General features: G+C 36.7%; 1 protein-coding gene across 6 annotated transcripts in view; it reads right to left on the bottom strand.

Annotated features, from left to right (window-relative positions):
• TBC1D5 (TBC1 domain family member 5) overlaps positions 1-23,198 on the bottom strand; it is a 540,677-nt gene that overhangs the window by 142,672 nt on the left and 374,807 nt on the right. For all 6 annotated transcript variants that reach the window (XM_027086554.1, XM_027086556.1, XM_027086555.1 and 3 more), the window contains one exon: positions 1,849-1,991. In XM_027086554.1, coding sequence (XP_026942355.1) covers positions 1,849-1,991 — 143 coding nt within the window. The remainder of the gene's footprint in view (positions 1-1,848; positions 1,992-23,198) is intronic.

Below are 23,198 nucleotides of genomic sequence, written 5' to 3'. Positions count from 1 at the left end.
CATCTATAGCGTTTTCTCTAGTCACACAGCCTGCCCGGAGGGGAGCTCGGTGCCCCTGCTGTAAACTTTCATGCTGCCCATCCATGCCTCAGCCACAGTTCCAGACACGTCAGTTTGAAGTTAATGACGTCAGTCTTTCCTACTAGTTGGTAAACTTCCTGAGGACAGGGGCAGTGCCCCTTAAATACTTAATATATAGTCATCCTATTTTTAGGAAATCTCATCCACTGTTATGGGTTTAAATAAGCAAACTTAAATAACTTGGACTTCATATTGAAATAAACAACTTCATTACTCCTGCATTTTTTCACTTTTGCCTATGTGTTTTATAAGGTCATCAGACCAGGGATTAAAAATGTACAAAGGCTTCAGCTGCCAAAAACTGCAAGTTTTACTAAATTAATTTTTAAAAGTAGATCTTAGCACAGGAAACAGGGTGATTAAATTAAAAATATAGTTGTGATGCACCAAAGTAAGAAAAGAGTAAATATTCAAATGTTTAAGACTACAGAAAATCAGAATACATTTCGATAGTGGTTTGACTTGGAAAATTTTGTGAAAATATTATCCAAAAGCATTTTTAAAAATAAAAGCAGCTTCTCATTCCTTTTGTTTTTTATTACTTATATTCTATAAAAATCATACCATTTTTAAATGGGAGATTAGCATTAAATATTCTAAAATCTATCAACAGTATCCCTCAAATCTACCCAAACATTCTTCTCTACTTTCCAAGATGTTTCCTCTTATGATTTCCATGTTCTTCTCGGTTTAGCTCTGACTCAGAAAGAAGGAACTTTTCACTTTGCATGTCAATACCCAAACTATCTGACCTTCAAGGAACAGAAGAAGACCACAAGTTTTGGATAAAATGTGGTGCTCCTGTCACTTACTCATTCAAGTAATTTTGGGGGAATTTAGAAAGTATAATCTAAAATTTAAAGGATATTATTAGTGTTACCAGAGGCATAACAACAGCATCTGGCACAACTGGCATTTAATGAACACAGAAAGAGAACCACACAGCAATTTAACAGTCAAGATTATGAATGACTCCAAATAGTTTATGTTCTTCTGACAAAGTCCTACTCTTATGGTAGTTTTTTATTTCCTACTTCATCATCCCTTTGTGCAATCTCTCCTAATTATATTTTGGCTTACAAATCTGGTTTTGTGAACTGTGGTTATTTTTTTGAGAAGGAAAACAATTTGAGGTATTTTGAAATTTAGAACACGCTTTGCTATTTTCTTCAAGCGAAGGATTATCGGACCATTCCAAAGGGTTAGGCACTGGCTTTCCAGCTCGGCAAGCACCCTAAGGTAGATCGGATGAGGTGGGAATACATCTGCCATTTGACACTCCACTGAGAAATACATTTGGCCAAAATACAACTGAGAAGAAGTTAAAATATCTTTAAATATAATATTTAACTTTTATTGGCAAGTTGTAGATACTATAAAAACAGCTCCAAGCTCCTGATAAATATTCCTGAATACTCCCTACCTGTCAGAAGGTGGAGCTCTAAACATATCTGAAATACTGGCTTTTTATATGTATGTTTCACAAATGTGTGTAATGAGGAGATTAAAGCAGGAGTAAAGTCTTTAGAAAAAGGGTTCTGAAGAATATTCCAATTCTCTCAATATAAAATCACTCACATCTCCCAATATGTACATGGTTAACTAACAGAAAGCATATTTAGTATGTTCCTTTGAAACTTCAATATACTGCCTACTATAAAAATGTAGGTATGGTAATTCAAAATAAAAAATAAAGTATATTTAAGAAACACAGTTTAAAAAATCAGGACCACTTAGTTGAATGTCAGCAAGGTCATTAACACTTACAAGCATCTCGGATGTAGAGTAACATGGCTATGAAGATATAATCAACCAAACTCAGGCTGAGGCCATCTGCAAACAAGGCATCCCAGACCACCAGAAGATCCTGCAGGGGGAACTCTCGTCCGAACAGCAGCCGTACCCACCGTCTGGGAAGAAACAAAACCCAAATGCAGAAAATAGTACTTTTGAGAGTAATATAAAGAGGAATAATTTTCTCCTGTGACTGTGAAAAAATTATAATTTTTAACTGATCACACTGAGCAAACATTATATATCAAAAATATAATACAGTGAAATCCAAGTTTTAAGCTTTCAAATGAGTTTTGTAATTTTATAACTAGGCCACAATCACTAAACTTTATTCCTATATGTATAAAACACAAGTATGATATTTGAAAAGGGTAGAAATCTTTCATATGTATTAGAAATCACAAATCTCAAAAAGGCAAAGAGAAAAATGAATGCAGTTTGATAGTTGCCTCATACGTAAGGTTATGAATTACAAAATAACAATATTCCAAAATTTTATATTATTACTGACCTTTTTTTTGTTAACTAGACTTTTGCAAATGGTCATATGACAAATTACTACAGCCAAACAGAAAACTGCATTCTCACATTTCACTCCTATGTAAAAATATTCATTTTAAAATTAAATGTGGAAAAAACAAAAGATATCTGTTTTTGTCAAGCGCAGACAGTTATTTCAAATGAAACATATAATGATACTTAATTTTTAACTTCAGAATAGATATACCTTATCAGTGAGGTTATCTTTCTAGGGGTAGTTTTCAAAACACAGTCAGTTTTATGGCCAGGAAAACGAACACTGGTGCTACAGAGCAGATATAAAAAGCTAATAGGAATACTAAACAAGGTCTGTCTCTAATTCTATATCATAAATAGTAACACCTCAGACTCTGAGCCAATGCTAAGCTATTTATATCTAATTCTTACAAGAAAATTAAAATAATTCACTTTGATATATTTTTATCCATTTACTTCTAATTTTATATATATGGCTATAATTTCCTTACACAAGCCTTTCTCTAGGAACTTCAGCTAGAAATCTGTGTGATTCTGGCACATAGCAAAGACTCAAAAATTCTAAATTTCTAGTACCACTGAATAGTACAGAATAGAGGAGATTCTTTAAAAATTAGTTAAGAGATATTACCTCCTTGCAAAATTCAAAACCAAATATAACCATCTGTGAGGTTAAAGTGAGGCCAAAAAAAAAAAAATTCAAATACTGCTTTTTTTTCAGGGAGTATTACATTTAAGGAGGAATCAAAAAGCTGTGACAAAATAGTGTATAATCACACATACGCATCCCAGTTTATTAGGAACCATATGATCAAATATTTGAGTTCTTTTATTCATATTACCAAATTAATCAACAGAATAAACTATTTTCAACTTCATCTTAAATTATGTTACTCAATTTTTCAGGAAGAAATTTAATGTCTAAATGACATTTATCCTTAAAAAAAATGTTACAGTATTGCTTAGAATGTTTATCTACCTTTCAGTTCTTACCTCACTGCTAATATATGAGAGGTGACTAACACAAAATATATATATGTATATTTTGTCTAATATGCTTGTATTTATGTGGTTTAGAATGAAACATTATTTCTCCACACACTTCTAATTCTTTCAAATTACAAATGCTAATATTTACTGTTTCAAGAAGTACCAAAATATCCCTAAATTAAACAGGTTGCTCTTCTTAATTACAAACAACTAACTGGTCTTGCAAAGAGTGTCGGGGAACCAGAGAATGGGCAAAGCAAAAAGTACCTGGATTAGACCATCTGGGGACCTGTCTAAGGACCTTTAAACTGATAACTATCTATATCTGCATTAGTAAGTGACTAAAATCACTTAGAACATGGTTATTCAGTTATCCAAGTGACACAACTGATGAAACATTCATCAATGAAAAAAACTGATGAGGGGCGAATGTATAACATGGTGACCATAGTTGGTAACACTGTATTGTATCATTGAAATTTGCTAAGAAAGAAAGAACTTAAATGTTCTCACCAAAAAAAAAAAAAGATAAATATGTGAGATCATGGCTATGTTAATTAAATAGACGGAGGAATCTTTTCACGATGTGCACGTACATCAAATCACAATGACGTATGCTAAACATCCTACAATTGTTAGGTGTCAATGATACCTCAGTAACGCTGAAAAACATAAGTAGAGAAATAAATAAGAATTATCTTGGTTCGACGGATAGGCAAATTTTGGCAATTTGAAAACTGCAAATTCTGACATTTAAGTGATTCCTCCTGGTTCAAATCTGGATGCCAGTACAAAACTCAAGGATCACACCCATAAAACAATACTGTGCCCTGAATGTGGCCCCTTCCCTTCTGGAGGTTATTTTAATGCTTGCCTTATCTGAATAAGCCCATTTGGTAACTGCTGCTGCTGTTTCCCAAAAGACATTGCTTTTGCTTGGCCTTCTTATGTGTAGAGAAAATTTTTTCTGTGTGTTTTCCAGGCTATTGAAAGCAAAATGCCTTTTGAAAAAAGGTGACATCTATCATATTACAATAAACATCATTTATCAAAAAAACCCCCCAAACTAATGAAGGTTAATACACACCACAGATGAGAATACAATGCTATCTTTATCCCTCTTCCTTAAAGTTCAAATTCCTCTCATTTTCTTATGGACAATCACATCCTTGGTTTCATCACAGATAATGCATCGAAAACAAAGGAGTCTACTTTTCAGAAATAATCTATATTCCTATTACTTCTATAACAAAATGCTCAGTTGTTGCCCAAACCCCTTCTCTTGCAGCTTTCCTGCCATTTGGGGTTGTGTTAGCTTAGCTTCAAAAACCACCCTGCAGATACATATGTGCTGCAGTTGCCACCGCAGAGCTGTCAGGAGTGGGGACTGAAGACACCTAGCAATCTACAGTGAATAAAACATGCCTTCAAAATCACACAGAATGTACGTCTTCAGTACTTTTATATTTAATGTGTAATCTGTGATGTGCCGCTTTATAAATATTTTACATTGCTTTAGTTTTGAAGTTTCACCTTGCCAAGTACACTGGTAAATAATTCCAGGGCAAGGACCAAAGTGTGTGTGTGTGTGTGTGTGTGTGTGTGTGTGTGTGTGTGAGAGAGAGAGAGAGAGAGAGAGAGAGAGAGAGAGAGACACAGAGAGAAATAGAGAGAGAGAGCGTGAGCCAGAAAGTTCTCTGTAAAGAGCTCTGTACACTTTGCTAAGTGCTTTACGTGTTTACCAAGGTCTTGTTAAACTCACTGTAAAGCCACCTGTCACACGACTGACAAGGAAAGGTGGCTAAATTGGAAATGCAGGAATTCATCTGGTTAATGGCAGCATAAAAATAATTCAGGAAGTGGAAAAAAAACCCAGAAACACAGAAGGAAAAAATTCATTAATAGGTGCCTAGCAAGTTTCTTTTATATAAAACTGTTAATAAGTTGTACATGCAAGGATATTACATTAAAGCAAAATATAGTTTCCTCTATTTTATCTGCAATTATAGGAAAGTTAAGGCCAAATTCTCAAAATATTTAAGGCGTACACTGTATGACTAATGGAACGCTTTGGGACCAACAATGACCTTATCAATAATTTAATCATTTTTATCCCAACTGGGTTTAGTTCATACATATATTCACCACACACAAAATTTCCTGTGCTATTTTGGACTTTCTTCATTGAGCTTAAAAACCAAGAAAAAAATCAGTTCTTTATGGAATGAGTTACCAATAGAAACAATTTCAGTATGCTTTTGTATTCCTAGAAAGGAAAACTTACTCTAAGAAATGAGGTCCTGTAAAGAAGTCACTCCTAAAATTAACATGCTTTTATTGCAGTTAAAAATATTTAGCAAGAGTTTAAGTTACACTTAAGGGTAGCATTAAACCTTTCTTTTAGCTGCAGTTTAATTGCTTGATACTATTAATCTTGCTTTATGTATGTTACACCTGCAGATTGCAATGCTCGTAACCTATACCTTGTATTATTTGTGATAATACAATAATTCATTTTTTACCAGACTTACTTAGTAATTAAAATCTACACAAACCAAAAAGACCTTCTGAAGTATTAAATTTAATAATAAACCACCCACAGACAGGACAGTCTCCATGTCTGCATTTATGCCACTATTCTCAGTTTTAAATTTCTGTGTAATTAAGCTGTTATCCCCTGGGGATCAGTGATTCCTGATGGTGTTATTGCTTGGTGAATGACCCATGGAAACACCAAGAGAAATACATTTTTTACTGATCAGTTTATGAAAATGACCAATTTGACTGAGGTTTAAATAAACAATTTGACTGAGGCTTAAATAAACATAGCCTTAATCCAACATGGCTGCAGTGGGTTATACACGCAGAAAGCAATTTATACACTAGATCTTCATTTCTTTTTTCTTCTGAGATATGGGTACAGCCACCTTGGAAGAACAAGTAAAATGGAAAAGGTATATTCAATTTAATTTAACAAACACTATAGGGGCATCTTGAGTAACCTGTGATCACTGGGTAAGCATATTGGAACACAAAAGAGCAATGTTAGAGTTTTGCTTAATGATATTAATTTTGTCTTTTGCCTTCTGTTCACTTGTACTTTTCAAAACTAACAGTTAATTTTTAAATAATCCATGCCTGGTAGAGAAGAAACACACAATCCAAATTCTGTGTTTGTGTCAGAGAAAAACAAAAGCAAATCAGAAGTTCCCATCTTTGTGCCTGCCTCCTCCCTTGACTGAATTTAGGCTCTTCTTATACTGGGTTCCTTTGTACTCAGTTCTTTTTGAATTAATTTACCGAGTTTTCCTTTATGTCAACTCTGTGAAAACAGTCTTAAAATTAGAACCAAATATTGTAGTTATTATAATTAGGGTCACAAGGCATTCTCATCTTTAATTCTAACTTCTTTGGAGAGCAAAGCCACAAAAGATGGAAGCCAAAATAAATCATTTTTCCCCCCCAATTTCACGTTTATTCTTTTTCTGACAGCTCTGCAGAATACATTATTGGAAGATGCTTAGCCTGTTGGCTATTTTTTCAATCTATTTCAATTTGGCCTCCTTAAAAATATTTGGGATCTGCATGTGTTACCGAAAGATCTGAATACTTCAAGCCCATCAAACTCTGCTGCAAAAACTGAAGGAACTGCAACTTCAAATTAGTTATTATCTTTAAGGAACTCAAATTTGCTTTCTAAGTGCTCCTTGTAATACGCAGGTTGAAGCCAGCTTGAATTTGGCTTTCTGGGAACACGTGTTAACCCTAACTTAACCCCCACAGGATAAGTACACGAACTGTTAAAAGCGTATTTTTGACTTTGGGGAAAATTCTCTGTTCCTTTCAGTGGGCAGTACATAGCCCTTTATTAAGGAAGGTTTCTTATTCCAAAAATAAGTTCCTAATAATTATTACCCATTCGTACTGTAATTTATTCTCTTTGGCAAGGGTCTGAAGCTGTTTTGTCAGAACAACTATAATACGCCCTTTGCAAAAATAGCCTGAATGGAAAGCAGAGCCTTGTGTATCTATGTGTTTTCAGCGGTTCAAGATGCTCTGAGAGTGTGGGGCACAGAGGATGACCATCACATGTCTTGAGGCTGTATAATCCTTGAACGTTCCCTCTCTCTCTCTCTCTCTCTCTCTCTCTCTCTCTCACACACACACACACACACACACACACAAACACACACTTCTTTCAGAGGTAGACCTGCCATTTGGATTACAAGTATGGTATATGGAGGAGTAATTTTAGGATGTATGATTTACCAGCAAGTTCAAATAAAGCTATTGAAAGGTGGTCATACTCCAATATCGATTTAGTTGTATGAATAGGATGTGCTCTCACTGAGAATCCTATTGTACACTCCAACCAGGGTGCAGCTGGAATCATAGCCCTGACTCAAGAGAACATGGGGGTAAAAGCTGCTAAGAAGTAATCTCTCTACCCGATCACTTACTTGGGCTCCACTACAAGTGAGCTACTGGGCATCTCCTTGAGAAAATTACTTGGAAGCCACTCCGACCTATGAATAACAGCATGAAGAATTCATGGACGGTCGGTGGTCACGTTGGGACACTTAATTTTAGGCTCTGTGAATACTAGTGTTTATTTATACTACAAACAAGTCTTACTTCTAGGAAGTCTATAAATAGGCTTTGTTCTGTCATTTTATCTTCAGGAAAGGGAGTTATGAGCAAGTCGGTTTTCTGAAAGAGCACACACAGTCTTCCTAAAAATAATTGCTCCTATCCTTCCCTAATCTGAAACTCATTAAAAAACAAAACAAACCTTGTGCGACTTTATTTTTTTGAAATTGTCATAGGCTATTTCACATACCAATGAAATCTTAGCCTCACTGAAAAACACTTTTCAATTTCCTCTGCATAAATCTCCTAATACACTCATATATATTGTTGGAGGAACTAACATAAGGTGTAACACTAAACTAAGAAATACCATCAGGATCCATGTGATTCAGGGTGGACGTAAGACCGCACGTCTGCAGACCGGTCACACGTCATGAAGAGAGTCAGACTGAGCCCTTTCCTAAGAGGCAGCAGCGGTGCCTGGTTTCTATGACTTCTTACCGCTTACCTGTAGCTATAAGCACCTTCTGGGGGTGGTTTTCTCGGGCCCTCTTTTCCTTCTCCCCCTCCCCGCCATCGCACAAGGCGCCCCGACCCTGCCTAGCTGTGCAGAGGCTAGGACAAGTGCGTCACTCAGGCCTGATGTTTACAGGTTCCATATCTGTTCTGTTCCCCAATCACACTGTCTAGAGATGAAGGCACTGATAAACAGATCCCAGCTAAAGGGTTAATTACTGGTAGGTTGGTTTGGTTCCTCTTCCTTCTGCAGCAGATCATACGCTCCTTGGGGTTATTTGGTGTTGGACAGAGTAGGGGAGTTAACAAATGTTTATTAAATTAATATGAATCCTCCTTCCCAGGTCAGCTCTTGTTAACCAGTGATCTTCTTGATCTTGAGCCTGCAGCCTTGATCTCTCATACGTTTCCTAGCTGCTCATCTGACATTCCCCTGGGCCGCTCTCCTCTCTGTAGGGATCCCTGGACACACATACTGAATCGTAAGTGATCATACCTATGAAGGAATCCGTCAAGGCCTCCTAAGCCCTTGCCCTTGGACTTTCTCCCTTCACTTCCTGTACTCTGGCTCCCTGCTTGCCTACACCTCAGATGTTCTGCAGCTGGGGCCTGTAGTCTACTAGGACCCTGCCTTCAAAATGTGATCCTAGGACCGGCCCCAGCATTGGGGAGCTTGTTAGAAATGCAGACTCCCAGGTCCCCAATATAGTCCTACTGGATCAGACTCTTCATTTTAACCAGACCTACAGGTGATCTCTGTGTATATAAAAGTTTTGGAAGCCATGGACTAGGTGACAGTTCCCTGCTTCCCACTCATTTTGGTGCCAGCTGTCAGGGCTCCTAAAATCTACCATGCATCCGCGTATAATGTTATTCTAGGAGGAGAGAAAAGGCTTAAACTGTTGGATGACTCTTCTAACTAGAGTAATGGTCTCAAACTTTAGTATGCATCAGACTTGCCTGGAGGGCTTATTAAAACGCAGATTGCTAGGATGCATCCTCAGAGTGTCAGATTCTGATTCTGAGATTTAGATGGGGCCCGATCGTCTGCATTCCGAACTAGTTCCCTGGAGCCGCTCACGCTGCTGAGCCACAGATCCCAGTATGAGAATCACTGAATGAGGTTCTGTTCACATCCCCTTAGTCCTGGGTGGGGGTCTTCTAATCAGCTTACTCATTGGTTTCGTGGACCAATGGCCATGAAACATCCAATGGCTGGGACACCAGGCACACACAGCCAAACCTCTCTTAACGTGCTATCTCTCGTAGTATCTGTAATGCTTGCCCCCAGGAAAACATCACTATAAAAACATGATCCAATAAAAAGGAGAGACACAGACATTCGGGAAAGGGAGAAGGCCTCCCAAAGGTTAGGAGAAACTGGGCCACTCTGATTTTGTTTAACTCCCAGTATATTACAAGATGAAGAAATGCCAGAACAAGGCCATAAAAATTGTGACATTTTAAAAGTTAACATTTTAGGTCAATATTTTTTTAAACATAAATTTACTATGATGGTTACATACAATTGCAGTTGAAGGCAGAGCGAACACTCTTAAGTTTGAGGCCTTCTGTGTTTAGCCCTGAGTTGATGACTCTCTTGGGTTCTCTGGTGATCGGCTCTAACGAGGTGAGAGTTGGGATGGGACAGGACATGGCCAATAAGCTAGCTGCAAGGAGGGGAGTGGCCAGTGCATACACGGGGCAGAGAATCCCAGTGCCGCCAGGACCCAAAAGGGCACTCTCCTACTCCCCATGCAGAAGCCCTACAACATTGAGAGCCTGGCTGGATGGCCAACGATTTGGTGTTTTCTCTTCTGTGTGACCCATGAACCATTCTCACCCTGAGGTTCTGCGCTATCAGTATGCTCAGACGGATCTGTCTCTAAAAGAAAACATGCATTTAAAATGTTTTACCTGGAAAGATAAAGAGCTAAACAGTAAGAGATGTCTGCCCCAATGGTATCATTACTACCAGCCCCACGATGACCTGGTAGAAGAGAGATTTCAGGATAAGGGAGTTTCCCTGGAACCTCTCAGATCTCCATGCACAGTTGAAACAAAGGAAGACCACCCAAACAAGGGCAAGCGGAGGCTATTTATTCAAAGCTTGCTATAGCAAGGGAATCAGCTACCATCACTTGTGTTTGGCAAAGGATCAAAAGCAGTCAGGGGAGTGGGAAAGCTTTATTGGTGAATCACAGAGAAGGCTTCAGGTCTGCCTGATTGGAGGCTATAAGGATGGCGCTGGGCCGACCAGAAGAGGAGCCTCGTTTGTGATTGATTTGGGGAGCATATTAGCTTTCTCTGTTTGGTCCTGAGTTGGAAGCAGGCAAAAACAGGGGAGTTGGCAGTCACTGACCAAGTCCTGACTGTTCCGGGCTGATTTTGCTGCAGAGGTTGTGGCTTGGCTTCTTGCACAGGTCAGTGCTCTCTTGTCCTAGATTGCCTGGCCAGTGTTCACTTTCTCATTCAGTCTTTCTTTACCGACTCCAGGCTGCTCGGCCTACGCCCATGCCTAGTCTAGAACCAGCTACAGTTTCAGTTTCACAACATTACTTTCTCAGGTAGTTCTGAAGTCTAAAGGGAGACAATTGAGAGGCAGTGGCAATGGGTGTGTTTCCCTCTTTACAAAGCTTTATGGAAAGCATGAAATAGTGAAATGTAAATTCTATTCTCTATATAATTAGAGAGGAGTTGTGGACCCCTTTGAGAATTCAATCAAGTTGATGAACCCTCTCCCCTAAAATATACACACATCCACGCACATATGCATGTGCAAGCCATTTCAGGAGTTTAGCTGATCCATGGACCTTAAATTAAGAAGTCATGCTCTATATTATTGTTTATTTTACTTTAGAGGTTTATATTGCCATGGAAAGTTATACTCTACTGAAAGGAATACACAGCCTCTTTGCGCCTATTTCAAATTATCTCCTTGCATTTTAAAGGAACAGCATATTTTCTTTCTTCCTGGATTAAGTCTCTGCTACTGAGGAGCTAATCTTTGTGGCTCAGCTGGTTGAACAGCCTATAATTCAGCCCCATATTGGAAAAGTGTCCATGATTGGCAATTCTCACCTTCACTAAGCTGGAGATGGAACAGCAGGGGAGAGGGCGGTGGACATCCTTCACTGACTTCCTCTCCTGGCTTGGGCTAGCCCTGATCTGACCGTAAGTAGGGCTGCTATGAAAAACACCCAGGATCTTCATTTAACATGTATTTCCTGAAATTCAACTGTGTAGCAGGCACTGTGCTGGGCCCTAGACGGGATGAGATGCTGACAACTTTCAATCATTAACATGGAAATTATCCAAAGTAAAATTCTAATTCAGTCAAAGCCCTACCAATCTGGGTTCCCACAGTCACTTTGTATTTTTCTGTGCCCCCTCCCCACTAAGTGCCCCAATCAACCAGGGTATGTTCAGGGAATGCAAACTAATGGCAACATTAGCACAATATAGTTAGGAAGGTAAAAACAATTTAAAACACCACTAAATACATTTCAAAGTCAAGTATTAACTGTTTTTGGATTATCCACCATTTGGGATTATATGTGCCCTGGTTCCTGTCCATTAATGCAGATAAATAAAGAGCGGAATGTATCTGCACGGGGTCCAGCTGACTTACAAGGGGGCAGGAGTCAGTGAGGGAGAAGGGCAGTCAACACCCACATAGCTCAACTCAAACCCTCACAGTTACCTTTCTCTAGTAATGGAAGCAAAATGGGAACAAAAGAGGGTTAAAGAGGGGTGGGCTACTCCACTTTATCCCTGGCTCCCTAGCTAACAGCTGAAGTTTAGTGCCCAAACAACTTTACAGTCAACTCTGTGTGTGTGTGTGTGTGTGTGTGTGTGTGTATGTGTGTGTGTGTGTACATTTAAAAAAAATAGGGACAAATATACACCAAGCAAAAAAAAATGCATTTTCTTATGTGTAGACTTCATAATTTATAATGGCAAATATCACGCATTTATATGACTTTTTGATTTCTAGAAGTACTACCAAATACATGATCTAAAAATTAGCCTTAACTCTCTAAAAGTGGTATTTCTTCAAGTGGTCTGTGGAATATAGGCATTAAAATCACCTGCGGGAAAACTGCATGTTTCAGAGACAGGTGATGACTTTGTTGAGCCTCCAGTACAGAATGATGGCTCCAAACAGGCAGGGCAGGCAGCCACATGTTACAGATGTCCAGAGGTCCCAACAGAGGCCCATGGCCCAGCCTGAGCACACCCCAATCAAAAGCAGATTGTAGATTTAGACAATGATACTATAGCTCCAAGCTCAGTGTTCCACCTACTTTTTTATAATCCTCTGAATTCTCCTCTATAATTCCTAAAGGATATCTAATTCAGATTCATATTTTAAAAACACCTCTTCACATTCATGTCTGAGTCACAAGACTCAGAATGCACAGTAACTACTCTTGCTATCTATCATCTGTGTGGTCACTAAGTTCTTCTGAGTACAACACAAGAAATGGAGCTTTCTGAAGGACTTATTTTGATAAATCAGGATCAGCTATTTCACTAGCACTCCAGTTACATACAATACAGTGGTAATTACAGCTACAGGACCCTAAAAGATTTAGAGTGCGTCCTTTCAAGGAAACTCATTAAGGAAACTATAGAGAACTAAGAACTTACAAAGAAAAATTAATGGCCACTTTTGGTCAGCCTATTTTAGAAAGACTTATGAGGTCTAGATTGTACATTGGGCTAACGGAGAGAACAGAAACTCAGTGAAGTCTGGCTTACTGAGGGCATCACGGTACATAATATGTTCATAAAGTAATCTGCTCGTAAAGCAACTCACATATGAAGCACAAAAACATCCCGCAAAACACTTTAAATTTATTTTTATCAACAATACTCATTTCCTTTCCACGTCAGCTAGCAGTTACTGTGGCTGAGAGCTGGTTCTGAGAAGCTACAAATCCACGATCTCAAAGGCGGAAATGCTGCTCAGGCCACAGCCTCCTGTCTTACCAGTGTTCTCACTTCCAAAATTCTTCTATTTCCTGTGAATTACAGTGAAAACTATGTGGGGTTATTATTTTGTTAATTTTGAATAACTTTTTGCAAGGTGAAAAATAATTTTAACATGTAATGGGACATACAGTGAGAAGTAATTTCCCTTACTATTCCTTGATCCACTCCCTCCAAACCCACCTGCCTAAGTGCAGCCAATGTGCTTCCATAACACAGAGGCACTTTTAGGTATGCAAACGCCTTTTAAAAACAGACATGGGAACATACCAAATAAACCATGCATTTTAAAATTTAACAATATGGGGGCTTCCCTGATGGCGCAGTGGTTGAGAGTCCACCTGCCGATGCAGGGGACACGGGTTCGTGCCCCGGTCCGGGAAGATCCCACATGCCGCGGAGCAGCTGGGCCCGTGAGCCATGGCCGCTGGGCCTGCGCGTCCGGAGCCTGTGCTCCGCAATGGGAGAGACCGTAACAGTGAGAGGCCCGCGTACCGAAAAAAAAAAAAAAAAAAAAAATTAACAATATGATTGTTAAAATGGAGAGCATTCCAAATCAGCATTTATAGAAATACTTTATCCTTTTTTGTGGTTGCACAGTATTCCACTGAGTGGATGCATCATGATTCAACCGGTTCTTTTACTCTGATGGCATTTAGATTTCTCCCTTTGTTATTACACGTCTCCTCTGTATGGGTCTTTGTGCTTGAAAGCACAGTATATCTTGGAAAGAAGGAAATGGTTTACTTCATGTTACCTTAACACTTTAGTTTGATTTTAGACTCTTTGATTACAAAGAGTAGAAGTGAATGATCTCAGGAAAAAAGGGGGCATTTGGGAACACAGCAAAACAGTGGTTTTCAAAGTGTGGTCCCTGGACCAGTAGCACCACCATTACCTGAGAATTTCTTCAAACTGCAAATTTTTGGACATTCCCCACCCATAGCTACTAAACCAGAAATACTGGCAGAATTTGAACAAGCCCCCTGGGTGATTCTGATGCAAGCTCAAGTTTGAAGCCCCTACTTTAAGAGTTATATAACAGAATACAGTTCTGGGCCCCAAAGCTACCAGGGACCAAGAAAGTTTCAGTGACCTCTTTTTCCATCTCTCTCAGGCTACAGGGAGGTCTATTTTCCCAGGCAGAAATTTTACTGTAATATTGTCAAATTTACCAAACTTTTTTCTTTATGGTTTATGGGTATTTGAATATTGCACCTAAGAATATAAAAACAATAATTTTATTCCAGTTTTGTTTATATCACTGATCTACCCGGAATTTATTTTGGCGCAAAAATAGAGATACAGTTTCATGGTTTACCAAATAGCTAGTTAGTTCTAAAAACTGTACTATTAAATAATCCATTATTTTTCTATTGATTTGAAATTCTACTTTTATCATACATACAATTGCCATATGTACTGAGGGTCCTATATGTATTGACCCTTTACCAATTCCAAACTGTTATAAGTATGGTATCTTTACAACACATTTTAACAGGGGATGGGGCTAATGACAAGTTTATTCCAGAACATTCCTGGCTATACCTGAATGTATAAAATTAAAAACAGATTTTTTGTAAATAAAATTTTATTTATGTTTGCTTTTTAAACTGAGGTATAACTGACACAATATTATATTAGTTTCGAGGGTACAATACGATGGTTCAATACTTATATATACTGCAAAATGATCACCACAATAAATCAAGTTAATATCCGTCACCATACATAGTTATAATTTTTTTCCTGTGACTACAACTTTGAAGATCTACTCTCCTATCTACTTTTCACCATGCAATACAGTATTATTAACTATAATCACATGCTGTATGCTGCATTCCCAAGACTTATTCATTTGACAGCTGGAAATTTGCACCTTTTGTCATTTATTTTTAATTTGTACATGTATATTTTATATTTTTCTATTTTATAATTTTAATGTTTGTTACTTATTTTCCCCCAAAGAAAGTTTGTATGTATACTAGTTTGTGTCATTTATGTTTTCTTATCGATTCATAACTTTTAGTTTTAATTCCTTCATTTTGTTTTCTTTAGATTTATTTTGCTGTTATTCTCCTCACTACCTGAGATGAATGTATGAGTCACATATTTTTATTCCTTTTTTGTTTAGTAGTTTAAGAGTATCAGGCTAAGAACTTCTAAGAGTATTGTTTTAGTCAAAATCAGTAAGTTTTGATCAATATACTTTAATTACCATTAATTTCTAGAAATTATACAATTTCAATTTTGATTTCCTTTTAATACAAGAGTAAAGATTTTCTTTTTTTCTTTTTTTTTTTTTTTGCGGTATGCGGGCCTCTCACTGTTGTGGCCTCTCCCGTTGCGGAGCACAGGCTCCGGACGCGCAGGCCCAGCGGCCATGGCTCATGGGCCCAGCCGCTCCGCCGCATGTGGGATCTTCCTGGACCGGGGCACGAACCCGTGTCCCCTGCATCGGCAGGCGGACTCTCAACCACTGCGTCACCAGGGAAGCCCAAAGAAAGTTTTAATATTTTCAGTGATAGGTTTGTCTCGGGGTTGTTTTCTATTTTCGTTATTAATCTCAAGTGTTGTCGTCAAAGAATACAACTTTCTACTATGTGAAATTTACTGAAGCTTTTCTTTGTGGCTACTTTAAAAATAAATATTCTATGGATACATTAATTTCATTCTCTGTTTCTAGTATATAGAGTTCGATATATATTACCTAGGTCTGACATTCAATGTGAATAGTTAGGTTCTCTACATCCCTACTTTAGAGTGAGTTGGCCTGATTTACCATGAATGAGGAGAGGTACAAGTCATTTAGTACTACTGTATTTCTATGTATTTCTCCTTATAGTTCCTGCAACTGTTACATTATATTCTGAGGGGCTTTTTTACGAGGGGGTGCGGGGAGGTATACAATGATTAAAGAAAGCTCTTCATTATAAACTGTAAACTTTTTCACATTCATAAAATGTTCTCATTTATCTCATTCAATGCTATTTGCTTTAAATTCATTTGTCTGATATGAATATTATTATACCTCATTTTCATTTGCATTTTTTAGTATGCCTGTGCAAATTGTTTTATTTTCAATCTGTTTCAGTTTCCTTTGCTTTAGAGGTGATTTTCTTAGGGTAGGGTTGGTTTATTTTATTTTTTAAAATAGTTTCCCTTTCAGACCTTTCTGCAATAGCTGATATGACACATAAAACTGGATAAAATATATGAAACACGCAGACATAAGAAAACAGGCAGCACAGCACCATGGTCCTTAATGTAAGGGGGAAAAGAAAACAAGGGGATCTCTGTAACTGGTTTTCTGCCTGGAAGTACTTTTGAGAGCACATATCAGGACGGGGAAACCCAAAGCAATGTGCATTGGTCTTGCTGGGTTGAGAAGACAGAAAGGCTGAGGGAAGTCTGCAGGATGTGTTATCTTTAAAGGAGAAAGTTATACAGAGAAAGAACTCAGAGGTCTGCACCAGGGGATCTCCTTAACTTTTTCGCTGAATACTAAGTTGTGCATATGTAGGGTAAAACTCGAGTAGGCTCAGCAAAGAAAAACTACCAGAGAAAGAACTCCTACTGGGGAGTGTAAAAATTGCAAGAAGGTTTTACAAGGCTGGGAAACATCCACGTTCTGACTAAACAGGCTTGAGAGGAATTGGTGTATACACAGGGAATCCAGTGGAAATCCCCAAAGTGCCATGTCTTAGTAGTAGGGCTAAACTGGCCCTTGGGTAGAGGATACGTTAGAACCATACTTAAAAAAGAAGTCTAAAAACAAGTATCAAAAAGATCAAGATGATCCAAAAGTAAACTCAACATTCCTCTAAAGGAAGACCACAAAATTCAGAAATTCAACAACATAACATTCAAAGTGCACAGCATTAAAAAAACCCCACAAATGATGAGAAAAAGTAGTGAAATGTAACATACAACTAAACAACATACCAGAAAGGAATAAGACCAGTTTTACACAAATTCTTCCTAAAAATATGAAAGAAGCAGAAACTCATATTGAAGCCAGCATTACTGAGGTCCCAAAGACAGAAAATGCAGACCAATATCCACCACAAACATAAGCATGAAGATCCTTAACAAAATATCGTCAAGTTGTATACAAAAGGCAAACAGATAAGACAGGAAGTAATAAAGTGATCTGTAACTGCAGATGAAATAATTTTCAAACAAAATCCCAAACAATCTATAAAGAAGCTACTCAAGCTAGTAAGTAACTTCAGAAAGGATACAGGTCAATACACCAAAATCAGTTACATTTTTACATACTAGGAATGAACAGCTAGAAACTGAAATCAAAAGAATCAGCACCCCCAAATCATAAAGTATTGGGTTGGCGAAAAAGTTCGTTCGGTCAGTGAATATGTTGTACAATAAAGTTCTTCGGGAAAATGAAAAACGGGTCTTTTGTTTTTACTTAAAACCGAACTAACTTTTTGGCCGACCCAATATTTAGGGATAATAAGTGTAATATTTATAAGCTGAAAACTATCAAAAAATAATGAGAGAAATCAATGAAGACCTAAATAAATGGAGAGATACACTCTGCTTATTGGCTAGAACAGTCAATACTGCAAGATGTCTGTTTTCCTAAAGCTGATTTTATAGACTTAGTATAATCATTATCAAAATCCCAGCAAGACTTCCGGTGAAATTACAAGCTGGTTCTAAAATATGAATGGAAAAGCAAAGGATTAAGAATAACCAAAACAATTTTAAAAAGAAAAAGCAAAATTGGAAGAGTCCTACTACATAATTTCCATAATTTCCATTATTACCTAGATCAACAGAACAGAGTACAGAGTTTGGAAATAGACCTACACATATTTTCAATTGATTTTGCTAAAGATGGTAAGGAAAGTCAATTGTGAAAAAATGCTCTTTTCACAAACAATTATGGAATAATTGCACATCCACTATAAAACAATTAAGCTTAGAACTATATTTTACACAAAAATTAACTTAAATGGATAACGGATGTAAAGACAAGAATTGTAAAATGTCTTGAAAATAAGTAAGAGAAAATTTTTTGATATTGATATATGCAAAGATTTCTTAGAATATAGAAAACTCTAAGCATAAAAGGAAAAAATGATAAATTGAGCTTTACCAAAATTAAAATGTCTCTTTGAAAGACACTGTTAAGAAAATGAAAACATGGGCAACACATTGGGAGAAAATATTTACAAAATATGTATTGAAAAAGGGAATATACAAATAACTCTCATAACTCAACTGTAATAAACAAATACCTCAATTTTTTAAAATCACGAGATGTCAACAGGCACTTCACCAAAGAGATGTGAATAACAAACGTATGAAAAAATACTCAAAATGGTTAATAATTATGGAAATACAAATTACAACCACAATGAGCTACCACTACATAATCACAAGAATGGCTTTTAAAAAAATGACAAAACCAAGTGGTGACAAGGATACAACTGAAATCCTCAAACACTACTGGTGGAATACTCATTTTGAAAAGCAGTTTGAAAGCCCCTTGGCAGTTTCTTATAAAGTTAAACATATATTTACCAAACAAACCAGTGTCCATATCCTTGATATTTATCCAAGAGGAGCAAAAACTAAGTTCACATAAACAGCTGTACATAAATATTTATAGTGTTTTTTTCATAATTGACTCAAACTGCAAAAACCCAAATGTTCTTCAACTGGAGTAAGAATAAACAAACTGTGGTACACCCAAACATGGTAATACTACTCAGTAATAAAAAGCAATGAGTTACCGATACAAGTAACAACATGGATGAATCTTAAATGTCTTATGATAAGTGAAAGAAACCAGACTTAAAAAGCTATATACTACATGATTCTATTTATATGATATTCTAGAAAAGGCAAAACTATAGAGACAGACTGAAAATATCAGTGCTGGCAGGGACTGGAGTTGAGGGAGGGAATGATAACAAAGGGGCATAAGAGAAAGTTTTTAATTGAAAAATTACTTCTAAGTACTGACTGTAGCACAAATGTATGTTTTTGTCAAGCTATACGTCACAAAACTTAAATCAAAAGAAGACAGATACAAGCAAACTGAGTCACAAAGACCTTGAACACTAAACAAACAAAACCCAAAAGGTCAATAAGTAAATAATGAATTTTTTAAACCCCCACCCATGTTAGTATTACAAAGTGGGGAAAAATGGTGAAATAGATAAATTCTGTGTGACTGTACTCATTTCCTAGAGCACTAGACATGTAAAGTGTAAGGAGGAAATTTGAGGAACATTAAGTAATCTCATGGAAATATGAACAGGTACTACTACATAAAAATATACTTTATAGATGAGGGGAAAATTTGTCTTGATATTCAGAACACTGATAAAGAGAAAACCTGAAATAACTATTCCAAGACACCAGAGCTGTGTTCTATCTAGACAGGGACACTGGAGGGTAAGAAATGACAAAGTCACCGCCACTTTGGTGGTACTTCAAATTCTGGTGTTCTCCAGTAAGCCTGTATTATTTACCTCCCAGAGTTCTCAAGTGGCTATCCCATTTATTCTGAAAAGATTTTTAGCTGCATTCAGTGGCAGAGACAGAGTAGAGTGTGCTTGCTCCATCTTACCTGGAAACAGAACCTCTCTACTTGAATATTATAAAAAGTCATCTCAAACTGAAAATATCCAACACCAAACTCCTAACCCTCTCACCACTTTTCCTAACTCAGCAAACAGCAACTCCACACTTCTAGTTCCTCAGGGACCAAAAAACTTGGAACTTCCTTTATTTATTTTCCTCTCATACCCCACATTTAGTCCATCAGCAAATCCTTTTGAGTTTTATCTTCAAAACATATTCATAATCTGACCTTTTGTCACCAATTTTAATGATAGCATCCCAGTCTTCCGTCTTGATACCAACTTTACTGATGCTACCACCATCATCTTCTACTTTGATTAACCAAATATTCATTTAATTTCTAAAATTAGTCTTTCATTTAATGAAAAACATACTTGAGGATGTTCAGAAGCACCTAAATACATAAAGCATATATTAACAAACATAGAGAAAGAAATTGACAGTAACACAATAATAGTAGGGGACTTTAACATCTCACTTACATGAATGGACAGATCATCCAGACAGAAAAATCAATAAGGAAACACTGGCCTTAAATGACACATTAGATTAGACAGCCTTAATAGATATATATAGAACATTCTACCCCAAAGCAGCAGAACACAAATTATTCAAGAGTACTTGGAACATTCTCCAGGAGAGATGAAATGCTAGGCCACAAAACAGGTCTCAATAAATTTAAGAAGACTGAAATCAGATCAAGCATTTTATTTGACCACAATGCTATGAGACTAGAAATCACCTATAAGGAAAAGAAAAAAAAAAGAACCACAAACACATGTAAACTAAACAATATGCTACTAAACAACCAATGGGTCACTGAAGAAACTAAAGTGGAAATCAAAAGAAAATGGAAACACAATGATACAAAATTTAAAGAACACAGCAAAAACAGTTCTATGAGGGAAGTTTATAGCAATACAAGCTTACCTCGGGAAACAAGAAAAATCTCAAATAGGCAACCTAACCTAACACCTACAGGGACTAGAAAAAGAAAAACAACAACAACAACAACAAAAACGCAAGTTAGTAGAAGGAAAGAATTCATAAAGATCAGAGCAGAAATAAATGATATAGAGACTTAAAAAAATAGAAAACTTCAATGAAATTAAGAGCTGGTTCTTTCAAAAGATAAACAAAAGTGATATACTTTTAGCCAGACTCATCAAGAAAAAAAGAGAGAGGACCCAAATAAATAATATCAGAAATAGAAAAGGAGAAATTATAACTGATACCACAGAAATAGAAAGGATAAGAGATTATTATGACATTATATGCCAATTAAAGGGACAACCTAGAAGAAATGGATATATTCCCATAAACATACAATATCCTAAGACTGAATCAGGAAGAAATAGAAAACATGGACAGACCAATTACCAGAAATGAAACTGAATCAGTAGTAGTAATTTAAAAAATCTACCAATAAACAAAAGTCCAGGACCAGATGGCATCACAGGTGAAGTGTACCAAATATTTTAGGAAGAGTTAATGCCTAACTGTCTCAAACTATTTCAAAAAATTGAAGAGCAAGAAACACTTTGGAACTCATTCTACAAGGCTAGCATCACCCTGATACTAAAAGCAGAGAAAGATACCACAAAAAAGAAAATTTAAAGGTCAATATCACTGATGAACATAGGGGCAAAAGCCCTCAACAAAATATTAGCAAACTAATATTTATGAATGCAAGAGTACATTAAAAGGATCATATACCATGATCAAGTGGGATTTCTCGAAGGGATGCAAGGATGGTTCAATATCTGCATATCAGTCAATGTGATACATCATATTATCAAACTGAGGAATAAAAATCATATGATCATCTCAGTAGACACAGAAAAAGCTTTTGACAAAATTCAACATCCGTTTATGATAAAAACTCTCAACAAGGTGGGTGTAGAGGGAACATATTTCAACATAATAAAAGCCATGTATCACAAGCCTTCAGCCAACATCATACTCAACAGTGAAAGATGAAAGCATTTCCTCTAAGATCAGGAAGAAAAAAAGGATGCCCACTCACGCCACTTTTATTCAACAAACTATTTTAAGTCCTAGCCACAGCAATCTGACAAGAAAAAGAAATAAAAGACATCCAAATTGGAAAGGAAGAAGTAAAACGGTCACTGTTTGCAGATGACACAATATTATATAAAGAAAATTCTAGAAAACGCCACCAAAAACTATTAGAATAAATGAATTCAGTAAAGTTGCAGGAAAAATATTAATGTTCAGAAATCTACTGCGTTTCTATACACTAACAATGAACTATCAGAAAGAGAACGAAAACAATCCCATTTACAATTGCATCAAAAAGAATAAAATGTCTAAGGAATAAATCTAACAAAGGAGGTGAAAGATCTATACTTGGGAAACTATAATACACTGATGAAAGAAATCAAAGTCAACATAAATGGATGGAAAGAAATACTGTGCGAATACTGTGTGAAATTCTTCCAGTCTTCATGGACTGGAAGAATTAATGACCATACAACCCAAGTCAATCTACAGATTCAATGCAATCCCTATCAAAACTAATGACATTTCTTTTACAGAACTGGCACAAAAATTCTAAAATTTGTATGGAAACACAAAAGACCCCAAATAGCTGAAAAAACCTTGAGAAAGAAGAGCAAAGCTGGAGGTATCATGCTCCCTTATTTCAAACTACACTACAAAGCTACAGTACTCAAAACAGTATGGTGTTTGCACAAATACAGGCACATAGATCAATGGAGCAGAACAGACAGCCCAGAAACGAACCCACACTTATACAGGCAATTAATCTATGACAAAGGAGGCAAGAATATACAATGCAGATGTACACTGCATATATAGCCTCCTCAATAAATGGTGCTGGCAAACTGGACAGCTATATGCAAAAAAATCAAACTGGACTACTCATATCATATGCAAAAGTAAACTCAAATTGGATTAAGGACTTAAAGGTAAGACCTGAAACCATAAAACTTCTAGAATAAAACAAAAGCAGTACACTTCTTGACATCAGTCTTAGATGTTTTTAGATACGTTTTTTAGATATGTTTTAGATATGTTTTTTTTAGATATGTTTTTAGATACGTTTTTAGATCTGT

This window comes from Aethalodelphis obliquidens, unplaced genomic scaffold, assembly GCF_003676395.1.
Source record: "Aethalodelphis obliquidens isolate GAN/ISIS:26980383/991018 unplaced genomic scaffold, ASM367639v1 scaffold56, whole genome shotgun sequence".
Classification (NCBI taxonomy): domain Eukaryota; kingdom Metazoa; phylum Chordata; class Mammalia; order Artiodactyla; family Delphinidae; genus Aethalodelphis; species Aethalodelphis obliquidens.
Note: the sequence above shows the minus strand (reverse complement) of the source record. Positions and strands in the feature narration are given on the sequence as shown.